This window comes from Cephus cinctus, unplaced genomic scaffold (genome assembly GCF_000341935.2).
Source record: "Cephus cinctus unplaced genomic scaffold, Ccin1 Ccin1_scaffold0020, whole genome shotgun sequence".
NCBI lineage: Eukaryota > Metazoa > Arthropoda > Insecta > Hymenoptera > Cephidae > Cephus > Cephus cinctus.
The window spans coordinates 1,291-19,945 of NW_014332768.1; the positions used below are offsets into that span (position 1 = coordinate 1,291).

General features: G+C 36.5%; 4 protein-coding genes across 16 annotated transcripts; 2 read left to right on the top strand and 2 right to left on the bottom strand.

Moving 5' to 3' along the window:
* Positions 1-1,200: 1,200 nt before the first annotated feature.
* LOC107266208 (thymidylate kinase) lies at positions 1,201-2,920 on the top strand. Its single transcript, XM_025082768.1, has 3 exons — positions 1,201-1,738; positions 1,805-1,964; positions 2,037-2,920. Exons 1-3 carry the CDS (start codon positions 1,615-1,617, stop codon positions 2,377-2,379), a joined length of 627 nt encoding a protein of 208 aa, XP_024938536.1. The 5' UTR covers positions 1,201-1,614; the 3' UTR covers positions 2,380-2,920.
* A 155-nt stretch (positions 2,921-3,075) lies between these two features.
* Positions 3,076-9,968, bottom strand: LOC107266192 (tigger transposable element-derived protein 6). 11 transcript variants are annotated; one of them, XM_025082721.1, is made up of 6 exons: positions 9,775-9,968; positions 8,962-8,997; positions 8,345-8,671; positions 7,207-7,457; positions 6,899-7,059; positions 3,076-6,742 (listed from the first exon to the last, which is right to left on the bottom strand). In XM_025082721.1, the coding sequence occupies exons 5-6, from the start codon at positions 7,047-7,049 to the stop codon at positions 5,028-5,030; spliced, it is 1,866 nt and encodes a 621-aa protein (XP_024938489.1). In that variant the 5' UTR covers positions 7,050-7,059; positions 7,207-7,457; positions 8,345-8,671; positions 8,962-8,997; positions 9,775-9,968; the 3' UTR covers positions 3,076-5,027. The 11 variants fall into 11 exon arrangements, with proteins under 11 accessions (XP_024938489.1, XP_024938509.1, XP_024938492.1 ...); XM_025082741.1 differs by lacking the exon at positions 8,345-8,671 and having other exon boundaries at positions 7,207-7,329; positions 9,775-9,911; XM_025082724.1 differs by lacking the exon at positions 8,962-8,997 and having other exon boundaries at positions 9,775-9,862.
* On the top strand, positions 8,975-15,831 carry LOC107266197 (putative gustatory receptor 28b). 3 transcript variants are annotated; one of them, XM_015736465.2, is made up of 7 exons: positions 8,975-9,181; positions 9,831-10,171; positions 10,264-10,680; positions 10,762-11,016; positions 11,481-11,540; positions 11,640-11,729; positions 12,063-13,358. In XM_015736465.2, the coding sequence occupies exons 2-7, from the start codon at positions 9,845-9,847 to the stop codon at positions 12,114-12,116; spliced, it is 1,203 nt and encodes a 400-aa protein (XP_015591951.1). In that variant the 5' UTR covers positions 8,975-9,181; positions 9,831-9,844; the 3' UTR covers positions 12,117-13,358. The 3 variants fall into 3 exon arrangements, with proteins under 3 accessions (XP_015591951.1, XP_024938529.1, XP_015591943.1); XM_025082761.1 differs by lacking the exon at positions 8,975-9,181 and adding an exon at positions 14,749-15,831 and having other exon boundaries at positions 9,780-10,171; positions 12,063-12,089; XM_015736457.2 differs by lacking the exon at positions 8,975-9,181 and having other exon boundaries at positions 9,782-10,171; positions 12,063-12,139.
* A 158-nt stretch (positions 15,832-15,989) lies between these two features.
* On the bottom strand, positions 15,990-17,784 carry LOC112494136. Its single transcript, XM_025083491.1, has 2 exons — positions 17,740-17,784; positions 15,990-17,624 (listed from the first exon to the last, which is right to left on the bottom strand). The coding sequence occupies exons 1-2, from the start codon at positions 17,782-17,784 to the stop codon at positions 15,990-15,992; spliced, it is 1,680 nt and encodes a 559-aa protein (XP_024939259.1).
* Positions 17,785-18,655: the final 871 nt, after the last annotated feature.

Sequence of the window (18,655 nt, forward strand, 5' to 3'; positions counted from 1 at the left end):
AAATGGATATAGAAATAAAGAAGTGAGAATAATATAATAAGAAAGAAATGAATATAAAAGTAAGGTGAAGAAGTACAAAAGTAAGGAATAGAATTTATGAAAGTGGAGAAGAAATGTTGAAAGAGATAAATAAGAAAGTGAAGAATGAAAGATAAAGAAATAACGAAATCAAGAAGAAATAAATATAAAAATTGAAGAAGGTTGGAAATGAATATGAGGAATGTTTCCAAGAGACCAGTATAGGAGACCGGCTCGAGGAAGAATGAGCGCTGTGAGTCCCGGGCTCTGCCTCGAGCGCTCCCCCCACCTTCCGCCTGCCTTCGCTCGTCGAGTCGTGCGTGACGAGTTGCGCGCGCACAATTTTGGGCAACTTCCAGTACTTCTAAATATGCTTGGCTAGAATTTCCGATTTCTAAGTGTTAATATTTTACTTTAATTGTTTAATTAATTATTTTAATGCTCCAAACACCTAATTTATTAATATTTCAATTTGAACGTAATTTATTTTCAATATTCTACAATTTCAATTCAAATTTTATCTATTCCGTATATTCTGCGAGATTTTTATTTAACCTCTATTTTATAGTTTGAATAAATTTTGAAAGTAAATCAAGATCCAATAATATTTAATAAAAATTGAGGTGCTATGCGGTTGCCAATTTGGCACTTTCTTAAAAATGTCTTAAATATGTTTCAACAATAGGCTTTTTCAATATTTCTTAAGGAGTTCTATAGTTCCCGTTCTTGTTGAAAGTGTTGCTTTGGGATCCAGCGGTGAGTAGCGGAGAACCTCTGCCTGCCAAGCTATATCTTCGTGTTCACGTTTAGCTTGGCTACGACGGGATTCACATTGTCGACGGAGGCGATGATCACAAAATCCTATTCCCGAACTCGTCGTTACGATTTAACGCCATGATTTTGGTATCGCTTAAAACCGTAGCATAGTGCATCTCTCTACTCATCTCTGCTAAATGAGATCTCGCAAAATGCACTTGGATACTGTTAAAATCTCCTTTATCGACATGACTATTACGGCTGGTTAAGGATAAGTAGACTAACAGTGGAACCCACGGTAGATCGAGTTACCGATTGAAATGGCCAAAGTTACGGGCGTATCGTAAGATGGTGCCTGTAAAAAGAAAAAATATTGGAGAAATGTATATATGTCAGTAATGCAGAAGCGTGCGTTCGTCAGACGCCGTGTCGACGTTGAAATTTAAGTTGGACCATGAAAATCGACTCTATTGACCATCTATTTACCCATCTCTGATATTATTTTGAAATACACAATTTATGAGTGTAAACGGAGTAATTAATGCTTCAACTCATATGTTCCAACATTTTGTTATGATGTGGTCCATCGGTATATCAGATTCGCGTAACAGAGAAAGTATGGGAATGCGTGATTTATTTATCTGCGGTCAATGGGGTCATAATTAATGCGTCCTCTACAGTTGGTTACTATAGAATACCGGTAGAGGGTACTGAATGCCACGTTATATCGGAAGACTGGAAGGGTGATTCGTTTGACATATACTTAATCAGGTTTCACGCCTATTTTCCACTGTGGAAATAAAGTCAACTGGAGTTAAGTTTTCATTACATACTTGCAGGATGAAACGTGGAGCATTATTAGTTTTGGAAGGATGCGATCGAGCTGGAAAATCTACACAAGTTAAAAAACTTGTAGGGGCTTTAAATGATTATGGAATTCCTACCGAAGCCAGAGTCTTCCCAAGTAAGTGGTTAGATTGAATGATATTTGTTGAAATTGATATTTATGATTGTGTACTGATTTGTGCAGATAGAAAAACAGAAATAGGACAAATGATTTCACGTGTTTTAACGAATAAAATGGAACTTCCACTAGAAGCAGCGTATCTATTGTTTTCTGCAAATCGATGGGAATGTAGTAAAGATATTATAGATAGTCTGGAAGCTGGTATAACACTTGTAGTTGACAGGTGTGTAGTTGATATTTAAGAACATCGCATCTCCTTCGGTCTGTGTTTAATAAGGATTATTTGAAAATTAAGGTATGCTGCATCGGGTGCAGCATATGCTGCTGCAACCACTGACTTGGATATTTCTGTGTGTAAAACATGTGACACTGGTCTCCCACAACCCGATGCTGTCTTTTTACTTGAGTTAAGCTCAGAAACGCAAGTTAAAAGAAGCAAGTTTGGAGAAGAAAAATTTGAACGTGAGCAAATACAGAAGAGGGTTGCTCAAAATTTTAAGGAACTTAAAGATGACTCATGGACAATAATAGATGCAAATGGTGACATTGAAACAATACATAAAACTCTATTAAAAGAGGCACTGAAAATTGTTTCTGCGGTTAATAACAATCCAATAAAACAGTTGTACTTAAAATAAGTCTGATGATACCTAATTTGTTTTAAACAGTGTTTCTGTACATTACTAAGTTTAGGAAGTGAATTGAATCGGCATTTTGTGAATGATTTTGTTATAAAAATATAAACATGCAATGAAGCATATTACTTTAAGCGTGCGTAAATTTATAATGTCATTTACAGCTGGTGCGTTTTATAAAATTAATGACTTCATACAAAGGCACAATGAGTAATAAACCGAGCCTGTTCTATTCATAATTATGATTAAATTTTATAATACGTTGGCTTACCGAAAATTCGTTCATACAGGTCTCTCGTTTTGTTCGTTCGCAATGGATGATATCAGCCTCCAGCATTTCTTAAAGGTTTAGAAAATAACCTGTTTAACTTCATCCATTGTTTTTCTCTTTTTTCTCTCATTAAATTACGCCAAGGTACAATAATTAGCCAACTTTGTTTCCTATTCTGTTAGCTTTATGTAATTTAACCCTTTAATTTAGCCGCATTCCTTATAAATGTACACGCGTAAAACTAATTAAAACAGTGCGAAAAGTTACCGAAAACTTTTATACATGTTTCATTAATTCCACAACCGAATTCTAGCACGCATTATTCAACCAAACAGGATATGCACACATTATTGAAACTCTTTTATATCGCACATGAGATAAGACATTTTCAAAAAAAGTTGTCACTTTTCAAAATACCCCGCGACTGAATCAGATTGGAGTAGCACAAATGCCTAAGTTTCCGGTGAATCCAAAACCTATATCGATCCAGAAGTACGAGAACAGAACCCATAAATATCTTCTATTTCCCTGCCACCAAAAGAGAAGACGCGAATTCATACCAAGGACAGTGTGCAAGTATCGTAAAGATAATTTTTCATAAGAACAGCAATCGATTCTCATAAATAATACAAGCTACGTATCGAAGGCGGTAAATACCGTTAAAATTGGAAAACGATAATCGTATGTACTTTCCTAAAACTACCTACGTACCGTAAATATATGTTTTTTCATGCGTATACAGCTTAACGTTTATAGTTTTCGGATTTTCCAATATGCTCACGTCTACGTACGCGTAGTTGGAATTCAAGTTTGACCGTTACCAGAGTGGCCCTTTTTTACTCCCTTACCTTCAGTCAATCCTTGACACTTTAATTAAAGTTGTGTCCTTTAATCAGAACTGAACTTTATTAAATTTCAGATAAATCCTCCGAATGTCTATCTGCCACATTTCTTTTATCGAATTCTTTACGATCCATCTTCTCTTGTTGTCATCGATCTGACTGCGATGAATGCATTAGATAATTTCAATGGTCACCAATTGAACCAACCTAAAGGGTTGTATATGTCATTCGCATAATTCTACTCCTGTCAACCACCGGCCTCATTGGCATATGACAAATTGCTTGCTATCATACCTATACATTCCTATTCTAAACTTCCCCCAGATTATACATTGTGATAGTCAATTGTGCATTCGCCATTGTTCTAGACGCGGTGCATTATCAATTCGCGTAAACATACCAATCCATTCGAAACAGATACTACGTAGCTCATAGTGAAAAATCCTTCATCTTGTATCGACAAATTATTTTTTTAATAACATTTGGAAAGATTTACTGAAACAAGGAGCTTTCTTATCAGCATTCGTTACGTGTTTGATTAGGCCAATGAATTCTGACACTAATGAATAATATTGATAATACGTTATCGTCGAATATAATGTGTTTATTACAAACAGTATATATTAACTGGACCGTGATATATTGGCGATATATCATATATGAAATCTACTGGACCTCGAGGTATATTGGACGTATTAATATTTTACTGGAATATTATATAATATATGTATATATATCGAAACACAACCCCAACATTTTCTAGCAGCTTGGAATAAACTCTTGTTTTTCTCGATATTACGTTCATGAATAATTAATAAAATCATAACACGCAGAATAATGCATATAAGGCTGAATACATATATGTATATCGATCCCTCAGGCAAAGGTCAAAGAATCAAAGTTGATCAAAAGACTGTATATTGTATATGAAGTAATTTGACATCAAGACAGATTTTGAATATACTGTCAATTTTTGTTTACCCATTGTCATTACTTCTTTTTTGAATACTAATACAGAATAGTAAGTTGTGTGGAATTATTGAAAAATATCTCACGTGGTATCGATACGTATATTTTTGCTGTGACGATACAACCATAAATAATTTCCATCCCGCACGTTAAAGTGCATTTCGAACAAGAGCCACTATCTGTAAATCATACAGCATCACTTGCACATACATTTCTACAGGATTACCAGGTATGTACATTGCTTCTATTCTATATGGTCCATGCTGCGGTATCCAATTCGCATTACTCAAGACTAGACTAGATCAGCACAGCATCCTTGGGTTGCATAACACCCAAGGTGTTTATGTACGACCTACTTTAAGCTTTAGAATAAATAAAGATAACGATCTCTCTCTCTCTCTCTCTCGAGAAATTTTAATCGAATGATGAAAGTATTTTTATTATAAAAAAAATGTAAAATAATTATTTTCAATTCTATGTACAGTCAAGATATTTTGAAAATAATTATTCGATCAGGGACTGTTCTTGATAGGTTAATTTTGGAGATTGAGAATCTTTTTTTCTCTTCGTTAATCTTTCGAAGAATCCGATTGACTCCTGGAACTGTCGCTTATCGTGAGGATATACCTTCTTCCCTCAGGATCCATATTAGGACTCGTTTTCGTGGGTCCAGGACTAGTCGACTGCTTAACGGTGCACTCTATCACGTTTACCTCGTCCATTATGCCTAAGCTTGGGTTAGGTACAGTGTCCAGCTTGATCGGGGGAAAGGCAAAGGTTCTTTCGCAGAATCGGGAGCAGCTGTCGTCCGTTTTCGCTCGCTTATCGATAGGTCCTTCCACGTCGGTAGCTTCATCCTCCTGGCACGGTCCAATTTGCTTTCTTTTCGAAGATGAACGATCTTCACTGATTTTAGGACATTCGGCACCGTGCGGAATGTCCTTAGAATTGTTACTGATAAAATCGATTTCCTCTCCTCGTATATCGTTAATCTTGACATCCTCAGGAGTCACTTGGAGATCTACTGGATTGCCGGATAATCCTGGAACGATTTCACAAGAATTATTGAGTTTATGAAAGTGAGTGTTTTCCAAAAAATTTGATAAATTTGGTAAATTCATGCGTGATGGATCCTCAAAAGCATTTTGAGTTTTATTTGATGACTGTATTGAGATGATTGTTGGATTTTTGTTTGTGGAATTTGTATCTTTTTCTTCTTCCCTTTCCTTCTCCTTCATGTCACTGCAATTTTCCATGTCAGATAAACTATCCTCGCTGGTGGATATGCTAAGGGTGTTTAGATCGTTACAATCTTTATCTAAATTGCTATCAGCATTATCTTCAACGACAGACTTGTCCTCCGAGTAATCTAAATCTATCGTTTCTTCATAACTGGTTATTGGAACGTGGCTGCATCCACTTCTGGGAGTGGTAAACAATTCAACGGAATCATCCGAAAGCGAATCATCAAAAGTGACAAATTTCTTGAACGAAATACTCAAGTTCAGCTTATTCCATTCCTCGTAATCAATATTTAAGCGACAGTCATCCGATCTGAACGAAGTTCTTTGAAAACTGGACACTATTAAATCCTTGGGAACGCTCTTCCACGCATGCGCAATATTTTCAAGTACATCGTCGACACTTAAATTCATCAAGTCATTATTCTCAAGATGACGAACATAATTTCTTCTGTAGATCATCTTGACGTAATGAAATATGTCTCTTCTCAATGGACGTAAATTCGTGGGAAAGTCCCTCGGAAAGAATATCAAGTTGACGTTGCTCAACTGAAGATCCTTCAAAATGTGTATCCTGCTTCTCTGCATCAGCAAAAGGATCTTCCGTTTGGTCAGGATCATTCTGTCATTCAGCTGTGACAACCAATCGCTAAAAGATTCCATGCTTATCGTCGAGCCTTCGTCGTAACGGTAACGATAATCTTCCTTTATTATCGAGCTCTTCCATCCACCGGAAATCAATAGTGCCATCTTTTCCGTTCCGGATGAATTGCAGCACATGAGCACGGCCATCTTGTCCTTCTTATTTAGGTCCATGACAGCATCGCCACGAGCAGGAAGCATCCCAGGGGATACATTGACGTACATGATCATCTCGTCAACGTGAAAAAGATCCTTGTATCTATATTGGGTTATCAATGATCTCAATAGGTCCACCCATTTCCTGTAATCCGTGAAGGTGGGTCCACAGCAGTTTGTCAGAGTCGCGGAGAAGCCATATTTCTTTAAGAAAACAGTCAGCCAAATATTGGAGCACTTGAAATCTGAAAACAAAATTTTTACATTAATTTAACCTTAACCTTGTGCGATTTCTTAGCAGGATTTTTTTGAGATCTCTAGAACCTGCTTTTTTCAAATTCATAACCCACCCGTCATGCCTCAGCAATCTGTACCAGTTTATCGGAAGATGCTGTACTTACTCTTCACTCCAAAATGATCAGCCAGATCAATTGCTCTCTGTCTAAGAAGATCCCGATCGAGAGGACTGTTGGTCGCGTGTTTTTCGCAAATCCATTGAAGAAGGGAATCCTTGATGCGATTGATATTTGCGCAATAGCTTCGTCTGTTCATTATTTTCTTGCTAGACATATTTAAATATTTATATAATTAAAAAAAATGTATTCATGTCAAAAGTAAATCAATTACGCGAGAATTCACGCAAGAGTCATTCGTCTTTTTTTTTTTTAAACGAAACAGTGGAAATTGGAAAATTTTGTTTTAATCTTACAAAATCTTCCGGATCCCGGATAGCCGTCCAGATGTTCATTAAGGTGATGTTATTTTCTTGGTCCTTCGGTCTCTCAAGATGCCATGGCACGTAACGAATTTTCCCCGGAGTTCATTCGAGTGTCTGCCGGTATGACGCAGTCACGTTATTTTCTCTAATTTTACTGAAATGAGCACGCGTCCTGTTGGCGTCCCCGTCGCGACGCCTGACGTCTCCATAAAGTTCCAGCGCGCCTCGACGTATCCCGGACACTCCTCATATTAGTTAAGGTTGTCTTATTATTTTTAACGAGGTTAGAAATTGTTATAGAGGATATCCTCGTTTGCTTAAAATGTATTGCTTGAAAATTTGCCAGTACTATTTTTCGAATTTTTATTTTTTTACATGGATTCCAAAAATAATGATTTCCCGAGACAGGAAGATTGTTATCGTGAAAATATATGACCATAGGATACAGAGTACGAAAAAATGTGAAATCTACAAGTATTTGTATAAGTTAATTCGATAGCGATCTATAAGCTTCGTAGATCCATGATCCTGAATCAAGGAAACCTTTCGCGAAGGATCAAAGTTTAGGAAGGGATCAGGGTTAATGATGGGATTAAAGAAAAATTAAGATCCATCATTAGGAAAAGATCAATCCTTGTTCCTGTTACGTCCGAACCAGAATTTACCTAGTCTGGTGCCTTTTACCGAATCGTGATGTACCATTGAGTTTCCCTGTTCTGAGTAAATTTTTAGCGCATTTTACTTGAGATCATGCTATGTCTTCAATTACCATGAGAAGAATGAATGAGGTTGGTTATGAGATGAAATTGATTCTGAATAAACCAAAACGAATGAATACCGCCAGCAAATAAATAATTGAAAATCTAGGATATTATAGCATCTACTGTGATTTAACGAAATTAAGGAATTTCCTTTATCAAATATAATAATTATAAGCTGCTCACCGTAAATTCAATGATTGTGGGACGTCAAAGGTTGTTGTACGTACGGTGATAAGAATGACAAGAGATTAGAGTTAAAATAGAAAAAAAAAAAAATACGAAAAACGAATTGAACAAGCAAACAAAGACAATTTATCATAAAGCGCGAAAACGAGCTTTTTGGGCGAAAATTAATAAAGAAAACTCACGTATATTTCACCCTTTCATAATGGCATGGCAGCACCCTTAGTATTTCAAAAAAAAATTCCCCAAGTGCCAAAGTGCATCCGACATACTTGTACGGTAAATACGAATGCCCGCACGTACAGCAGAGGGTAGTTGCAACCCACTTCATTTATTTTTACCACAAAAGCGTGTCTGGCCAAATGAAATTTCGATCTAGCACCCTGGCTGAGCTAATATGTATAAGAGATAAAAAGAAAGAAAAAATAAATTGTTTGTCCACGTAACAGCGCATCCCCAAGGCAGACTGTACTATAGATGAAAATTCAGTCCATCGATCCATACAGTGTAAACTAAGTAAACATAGAAATACATAGTTATCCTTACAAAACCATTATGCTGTTTACCGATTGTGTACGTCAGCGTCTGGCGTGCGAAGTGAAAATAGCCACTTGGCAATACAAGTAAGCATCCGCTTGTTATATCGGGTGTATCAATAATTCATGCATCGTTAACGTGGCACAATTGTCAACTGCACGCGTAGGCGCCGTTCTGTCCTGACTACCCCAGTTATTAATTTCTTTTAGTAGTATCTCAGCGCATGTCTATTTCTTTTTTATCATATTCCATAGCCACTTCATACCTGACTTCATATCCAAGTGCATGATGGTGAAGGTAGCTGCAAAAATATTGAAATATCCGTTCATTCGGATTTGACGATTTTTCGAAATCTTCTTGCAAAAGGTTTCCTTCTCGAATTACACAGTAGACAGGCATACAACAACATACAACAGTGAAGTTTTGAAGAACCCTTGGCAGTCATATTGAATTTTGTGATCGAAACGTGAAAAATATCTAGCGAGGTTGGTGAAATATTTATTTAGGATAAAAACTTATATCAGCATGTATACTTATATACTGCTTGAAGCCTTTTTGTTTTTCTTTCATTCACGCTCAAAGTTTTTTCTATTGTATCGTCGCGATATTGTGCTATTAATTCTCCCTTCGATGCTTCTCACGAGAATTTTCACGGGAAATCGAGTATTACGTTTTCTCGTTATATTCTCGTTACCATTAACTACGTAAACTGCGGGATAATGGAAAAAGTAGGGCGGCCATCTCTTTTATGTCGCATACGTCACGCTGAGCCGATATAATTATGTACCATAATTTACAACGACGTTATTATTTCCACCACTAACTAATTATCAATCAACTAATTATCAATCGATTACGTCGTTTTAAAGAAAAATAACGAATAACAATTAATTCATTTATGTATTAATCGGACGTACGAATGATTAACGTTAATTACTTAATTTCTGTTTAAACATTGTAATTTTACATATAAAGTAATCCATCTTATGTAACAACAATTAATCAACGTTAAATCCACGTATTATTCGTACTCAGGGAAAATTGATAGCGCAAATATATACAGTGCATACAAACTAACCTTTAATTGAACAACCATGCGCAATCACTATTCTCATATCGATTCTTGTACATCAGGAGCAATATCGACTATGGACTTTCGACGTGATATCTTCGACGTGGAAACCTCCTCTGGGAAGATCCTAACGATTCCAGCAGTAAGAAAATGTCAGATGAGAAAAATTAAAGGCTGCGATTCCGCACTGTACTCAGCTGTTCGGCCCGTTGTATACATAGTTCGTGTGTTCGGTCTAGCGCCGTATGAGTTCGTGGAGGATCGGCTAACTCCGTCAACGGTCTACCTGATATGGTCTTTGTTCAACTTTATTTTTTACACATGGGTTTTAATTGTATTTATAAATAGATTTCAAGGAGACGAGAGTCTGAAGCCTCTTTTGGGTTACACAGAATTCGTTAAGGTAAAAGAGGATTTTGTCAAATATCTCTAAATATTTTTTTAGATGTTATATGTCAATTTTTCTTATGATTTTACTTTTTCAAATCTTAACAGGTTATAATTAATTATGCCGTGGCTATGTTGGATATGTTATTCGCTGCAGTCGCGAGACAAGAATTTACGACTGTCTGGAACAGTATTCAAAATTATGACGAGACTGTTCGCTCGTTAGGGTTTCCTCGTAACGAGAAAAAAACGACCCTATTCGTCTGGGTGATGTTGTTATGGAGCACTGTTGTATGGACTCTTGTCAGTCAAATGGGCCAGTATTCATTATGCGAAGATTGGCTGCAGAACATTACGTATATGCTTATGTATGTTGGCACCTCTGCTGCAGTTGTTAAATTCTCAGGGATGGTACTATTGGTTGGACAGCGATTCGATCATTTGAATAATGTCGCGCGCTCGAACGATCCTGGAAATTTCACGACGTTGGTCAAAAGACGAACTAGTTCGAGAATAGATGTAAGAGTGAGTGTTGTGAATATATGACTAATTATATGATTAGTATTTTTATGGGTAATTAATATTAACAGTTTCTTTATTTTTTAGACGATTCAAAGACTTCATAATGATTTAATGAACGTCAGCGAAAGTCTATCTTCTCAATTCTCATGGTCGCTTCTTCTGTGGTTGGCAAACCTGTCTTCACACATTGTGATCAATCTTTTCTTTATAATGAATTGGATAATTAATAATAGGAAATACATGCATTGGTCCAATATGTGTCTGCTGAGTGCGTGGACGGTTGCTTATATTTCGCAAATTTTTCTTTTGAGTTTGGCCTGTGATATTGCAATTAGAGGGGTGAGTTTTTTTATTATTGTATGTCCTTTTGTTGCGTGAAATTTGGACTTACTCCGCATTTAAGTTCAGTATTTTTTTGTCGTTTCATAATTTTTTCCTCCTCTTATCACTGTTATCACGTTGTCTCCTACTGGTTCGTTTTGGGATCCACTTTTATTCGATAAGTCACACCTCGTGAAATATCCTGGGTGTAATTTATGAAAACAGAAAGAACACGAAGGAGATTGGATCGCGGCACCGATCCAACCGGAAGAAATAACTTTTTCCGAGTTCCGGGTTAAGATAAGGATGAAAAATAGGAAGGATGGAGGAAACGTGTAATGAGGAAAAGAAAAATTATATAAAATGATAAATTCCGGACTTGTTTTCGTAAAAGATCAAATTAGCATTTTTCTTTGGCTTTCTAAACATTCATTTGCTCTGTTACAATTTTTCGTACGTTGCCTTTCTTCATTTTATTTTAGGCTACTGACACAGGATCGATTCTTATGAACTGGTGGCGCGGACTGGACGCCAGGCATTACGTAAGTCAAAAACAAATTTTGTATACATATATATATTTGTTCAACCCTTACATTTCATCTATTACTTATTTATTTTCTTCATTTATTTAATTATCGCAGAGCATCGAGTCTACGTTACACTTGGTAAACCGGAAACTCGTTTTCTCAGCAGCCGGATGTTTTGGCGTGAATCTACGTCTGCTTCGGTCGGTGAGTATCGACTACACCTTGTATTTATATTGAATTATTCTGCCAGCTATCAACCACATTTGGTTAGGGGTGGAAAGCCGTCAATTTAATGGTCGATCAACTAGGGGTTAATTGCTTATTCAATTCAACGAATGAAAGGAATTGATGAAAATGTCTTATTTTCCCAATTTCTAATTCAATTGAAAATCAAACAAGAAGGGGTTGTTTCTTTAAAATTTTTATACCTGGTTTATACGTCCAAAAAATTCGAGTCATTTTCTAATTCTCTCCTCCATTTTACCTGTCAAAATTCCACTTCTTACCGACTTCTCAATTTTCTTTTTCCATTTACAGATTGCAGCCTTCCTGACAACATATCTGGTGATTTTACTACAGTATCCCGATTAAGAATAATAACTTCAACAGCATGAAAAAAAAAAGTTATCCGTTCTCACCTGTCCACTGCTTATTCCGTATTAAATTAAGAAAAACCGAAAAAAAAGAGATAACAGTAACAACCGCGATACTTTACTTAGCATTTTTTTCCAATATTAAAATTCATCCCCTAGGTAAGACACTTCCCCCCAAGGAGACATTAATCACATAGTATTAAAAGATACCCTATTTTCTTATCTCGTGGTGTTATCTCAACCCCAATTTAAAGCCAGTTAAAAAAACCTCGTTCAAAATTCAGCCCTTAGTCTGTACGAAAAGAAAGATTATACCCTTACGTGGTAAGGTATTCAAAAAGTTTTTCAATGACGATCAAAAGGGATGCTGCCATGAATCCTAGAAAATTTAAATTCAATCAAGTTACTTTCATCAATCAGTGAGCAGCAATTTTCATTTTCATCATGAGCGATCAAACAAGTGAAGCCAATCGATCCTTTTCAAAAGATCCTCTTCACCAGATTACATTCATTCAGACGCTGGACCATTTCAGTTTCAACCCCTTTCCTTCCTGTCGTTCTTTAGTTTTCCAATTTAGCCCCAGCAATCGAGATCTAGAGTTCGGATCGATTTTAAGCCTCCTAAAAAAAAATCCGTCATGTAATTTTGTACCGATTGTCTACCCAGTGTCAAAAGAAAAGGCTACTTTATTTCAAAGCTAGACTTTACAATGGCTTCCATATTGACTTGGCCCATTATATTTTCTTTTCATCCCTTACGACCGGGGAAATTACTTTTACCATCAAACAACCCCCTCTCGATAAATCCCTCTGTGACCGTTACTCCCTTACTACCCCTTTATTAAATATTAAAAAATGGTTCAATTTCATCACACCCCTACGTATATGTAACGCACCCTTATATGTGTATAATAATCCTAGGCAGTTTCTTATAAAATCATATTACCACACATGGTGTCACACGTGGATGCTGGGAGTGGATACTTGGAGTGGATATCCTATCGGAGATTTATCCTTCCTCCCTTAACCTTTGACACGCGGTTGTAATTCCGTAATGGGAAAAACGACGAGCTTAGGTTAATGGATATAATTATAGGAAACACGTGAAAAATCTATTAGATAACAATCAGGTAACTAACGGGTGTGACTAGAATTTTTTTTCAGATTAACAAAAGAAAGCATTTCGATCCTCATCAATTACGTGACGGAGAAAGGGGAGGATACTTGTGGAAAAAATTAAGGAATGATTTTTTATTCTTGGTTGTAATTGTTATGGGTTCCAATTTTGCTTCGGAATTTTCAGATACCACTCCCTGTTTTTTTTTCTTCGTTCGATGCACGTCAATAAACGAGTCGATGCAATGTCTCTCTGGCTGACGTTTCCTAATTGATTGGTATTAACTGCCACCCTGTATATAATCTCCCACGGGTAATTGGACTTTATTGCCCTTACGTGACTGTTGCCATTTTTTTTTTATATTCCCTACCAAATGTCGCCTAATCCTCGAGGGCCATGTTACTTGGTATAAAACGGTTGGGAAAAATGTCTGTCGATTCGACGACTTATGGAAAAACGTATAAATATTCAAAATGGATCTTCGTTCTGGATAATATTTTTATCATGGAACGAATTTTATATTATACTTTGTATCGTGTTAATTTATCGATTGGAGTTAGGATTGGATTATTTGATATTTTGTAAATTTATCGTTTTCAGGGAAAGCTTCGTAGTTAAGGCTTTTGATATGGTTAATATGTTTAATGTTGTTGAAATTGTTCGCTGATTTTATCGCATTCATCTTTCATCTTTCGCATCATCTTTCATCTCATGCCGGCTTATCTATTTCATGACTTTATATGGTGTATCATTTTTGTGTGTATTGTATTTTATCAAGTTCGGCTCGAATATATATATATATATATATATATATATATATATGTGTGTGTGTGTGTATAGGAATTCGCAACCCTTCGCACAGCATCAATTTTATCTAAATTGGCCAAAGACAATAGATACTATTGTCATTGAGAGTACATTCGGCGGAAATTACATGGGCTTGGTTTTGGGGGATGAAATAGGCCATTTTTCTGTTATTAGCCCCGTTGTCAGTCATACCACTTTTTTTTTTGTATTGTCAAATATCCCTATGTACCGTACCACCCTTGTTCTAACTACCCTGCTACACATTAAGAGAACACGCGCGATTGTGCAGAGGGTGAATAATAAAAAGAGATGGGAAAATACGAAGGGATGATAAAAAATATCGTCTCCAGAAACGGGAAGCTGTGTCGATAAAGTGAATAAAAAAATTGCTTACCGTATATTGGTAATTCGAGGAACGAAATGTTTTTTTGGAAAAGGTCGCTAAGAATCCTCGTCGGAATTATCGATTGGTTCGTTGAAGATAATTTTTCTCTCATCTTAATCGCCGATGGGAAAAATTAGCAATTTTTTTCTCCCCTCGGCAATTTGTCTCCTTGGTAATTAATCCATGTTCTTCGATAAGGATGTCTTAGGTGTATATTTTATCGCATCAACCCTTTTGTACCTTATCCTTCTTTTTTGTCGGAAATGACCGAGCAGAATTTGTACAATCGGAAGGGTTTTTAGGGGAAACTTTTTTTTACAGTGATTCTCGATGGAATGAGGGATGTGAACTGATAATGAGGGAAACTTTTTTGGGGGATCTTTTTCACCCTTATTTGTCTTCACTGTGGCCTTGCAAGGAGGATAAACTGTGTAATTCATTATTTAATAGTTAATGAATCTTTATTTAATTTGAAAATTGTAATGTACAAGGATATTTTTATAATTAATGCATTATACTAATATAATAATTTATTGTGATTTTAATTAACGTTATCAACTCCTGTATCAATGTTGGAGTGACGTAACGTTTTCGAAATGGCTTCTCGGAGTACATGTTCAATACTTTAATGTCAAAGTAGACAAGACTCTTGAGTGACTTTTAATTAAAAGTGTCTTTTTTTTATATTCCATCGATAAAGATCGATAATGTAAATCGAGTCCTTGCGAGGAATTTGAAAAAAATGTCAAATATAACGGAGATCTAGTCTCCCGTTAAGTGACGATTGTGTCAATAACATAGACGCAAAGTTGAATTAAGGTAATTGTTAATGTAATTAAAAAAAAATTAATTAAGTAGTTCAGTTTCGGCGGATTGCGTAATTTGCATAATTGACTATATGGAATATTCATAGATATATCAGACAATTATAAAATTTTAGTCACTTGAGATTCAGTCTGGTTCAAGTACATGTTTGCCTTATGTTATATGAGTGAATAGTAAATTCGACCATTTTCAATATTACAGTCAATCGAGTGAGACAAATATTTTTCATGATAAAAAAAGACGCTACTCGATGATAAGACTGTTTAACGCGAACTATTAGCTCAGACTTTTAAAGCAAGAGTCGCCACTTTCGAGGACCCTACAAAAAGTTGAATAATATGAAACTTTCAAATGGCCTATTTACCCGATAAAATAATTATGTGAATGAATTTGTACTAGTCATTTTCACATATAATATTCAGAAGTGACTAGACCCAATGGCTCGAAATTAAATAAATTTAAAAAAGAAACGTAATGGTAAGACAGGTCCACATACCCGGAATACAAATAAAAATTTCTACACGATTGATGAATTTTTGCTGAGCGCGAAATTTTGTAGCTTTTTTTTCAGAATTCTAAATCGCAAGAAAAATCATCTCAGACGATTCTACAGGATTCTCGAGATTGACGATTACGAAAAAAAAGAGTCAAAATAAAAAAAAGTTAGCAAAATATTTGTACAAACAATAATATGGAATATTATTACAAAAAAAAAAGCTTCGATTAAATAATTCAAATCAAATCATTAAACTAGGCCTGTAGGCAGGTCTCTCGAGACACCTGGACTCTATGTCCATGCACGATCTAATGATTTCACGACTTACGTTTACTTTTCGATTACGCGGTTTCACAGTGGCGTAAGAACGTTCACCAGGGTTACCATAGAATCCTGATGCAAGATCAGAATCGAAAAAGACATTTCTTCTTTGCAAGGACAACGACTCCTCGTAGACGTTGGACCTGGGTCTCTCTGCCATGGGTATAGGAACGTCATAGATAGGTTCTAATTTTGACAACCTCAGAGCATCGGGAAGACCTGGTTCGGACCGCGACAAGCAATACCTCCTAGGTACGTCGTAGACGACTTCTGACGACTTCAAGGCGCCTTTAACTTTTTTACGATACTCCACAGCCAGAATATCCTGTCCAGGATCCGTGACCTCTTCAGGATCATCCTTAGTCAAGGGTACGATCGGTCTTTTCGAAGTGTCAAAATTCGAAAGATCCCCAGCTACGAAGCTCATCTTCTTCGAACAGGTCAGACCCCTGCGACCTAACGATTTCGTGAACTTGCTCGGATTCCCAGGATAGGATGGACCCAGGTCGTCGGCTAACTTAGAACGTGGAACTTCGTCAAATAATAATTTACCAGAGTCACAGCTGTTCCTGTAGGAGGTATTTTTCGGTTTTCCATCCTTTTCAGAGCCAAAAGTGCTGAAGGTGCTGCGCTTCGACGATTCCACGTAGCTGTTCTCCTGGTGGAGCAAGGATTCGGTGATGGACTGCAGCGACGAAGACGAGGACGATGATTTCTCATATCCGGAATCCTGGATGTCACGTGGTTCGTCGAAGGTTAAATTTTGCTGAGACGAAAAGACGACCTGGTGATTAAAGGAGTCTGACTTTTTTTTGCCGGTCAGAATCGACAGGATTCTCTTGAACGACTTTTTTCTCGGCAACCTCGTACCGGTTATGGGGATCCAGTCTATGGCTGTTTCCTCGACCTCTATAGGCTTCTTCAGATAGGCACCCACGATTCTCGGGGCAGTGTCCTTCCGGTCTTTGGACGTCCCTATGGTCGACGTAATTTCCTTTTGGTTTATACTGTCCTCGCTGCTGTAATAAATATTTTCCATGCTTTTGGTACAGTCGAAATTAACATTTTTCGAGGTTAGGAAACGAGGCAATTTTTTATTCGACTCCTCTGCTCCTGACTTTTCTCGGGTCACCGCGGTGGAGGTCGAGGGTGCGTTGTCTGGACTTTCCATGGGGTTTTCGTAAGTCTTGTATTTCTCCTCGAAGGCTGCCACGATTTTTCGCACAAAATTTTTTGGTTTTCCTGAACTTTTTGCCTGCGACACGTAATTCGTTTCGAATTCTTTTATGATGTCCTCCAACACAGGCATTTCGGATGATTTACGAGACGGAGACGTTTTTTGGGATTTCTTCGGGGTCGTATTCCTGGTCACGCGTAACTTTATATTTTCGGTTAGCGTCGATAATCTTGATTTTTGGCAATTCATTAACGTGCTCGGTTTTGACTGTCCTTGTCTTTTTTGCCATTGGCCCGTTTTATTATTATTCTCCGGACTGATGGACCAGTCCTGATCTTGCTGTCTCCCATTATCGAAGAAGACACAATGCTTGTCGACCTGCACGAATGAATATAACAAAATATATAAAAGTATATAATGCTGCATGATAACAAAGAAATATTGTATTTCGCGGCAAAAAAATTAATTTAAAAAAAAATTTTCAAATTCTCACCTCTTCGTCGCTCTTACGAATCATGCGTTGAAGTAAATTATTCATTTTCACTTAAACAACAAATAATACGTTTACTTATCGCCGTTGTGTAATTAAGAATAATTTTTTTACTTAAAAATATACTCGATCGATATTACGAAATTTTGACAAATTTTCCAAAACACCTGCTAATCAGACGCTCAAATTCCACGTGTGGTGAACGATGCTGTCACGATCAGAATTGAAGAAAAATTTTCAAACCAGCACTATTTATACTAAATTTTTGAAACGGTCCCAGTCAAAACTTTCGACCAATAGAAAATTTGCATTTTCTTTAATTATTATTTCTTTCATTATATATCGTCTACCTGATTGGTCGAAGCTATACAAATCCAGGCCGTTTACCTGATCGCACCAAATTCTAACTGTTCACTTAAATCAGTTCTATAAGGTAGGTATACCGTCATTAACTTAAATTGTCACCCTTAGACACCAAAGGACTGCATCCCTAAAATTTTAAGGGGTTCATTGCTATTCCACGTTAATACTTGACTCAGCGTACGAGGGATGAATTCATTATTGCAGTATCAACCTGGAAAACGTCAATAAGCATCCACCAGTAAGTTGCACAGAGGTTTAATAATACAGATTCAAAATTTTTTTACGAAAATTACAAAATTTGTAGAGAAGAAACAGTGATATAGAAAAAAAAATCCCCAAAAAATCTCACTGAAAAAAAAAAATACCCTTCGATTTCAACCCCCTTTGAGCATTTATAAGGGGCAGAGTCAAATAATCTTTTTTTCATATATGTCACATACTATGTATGTTCCCCAACTAAGACGACCGCTCTAAAATAACTTTTATCCCCTAAAATATACCAAGTGATATATAATAATAATAACCCCATAATGATAAAATATCCAAAATAATCCAT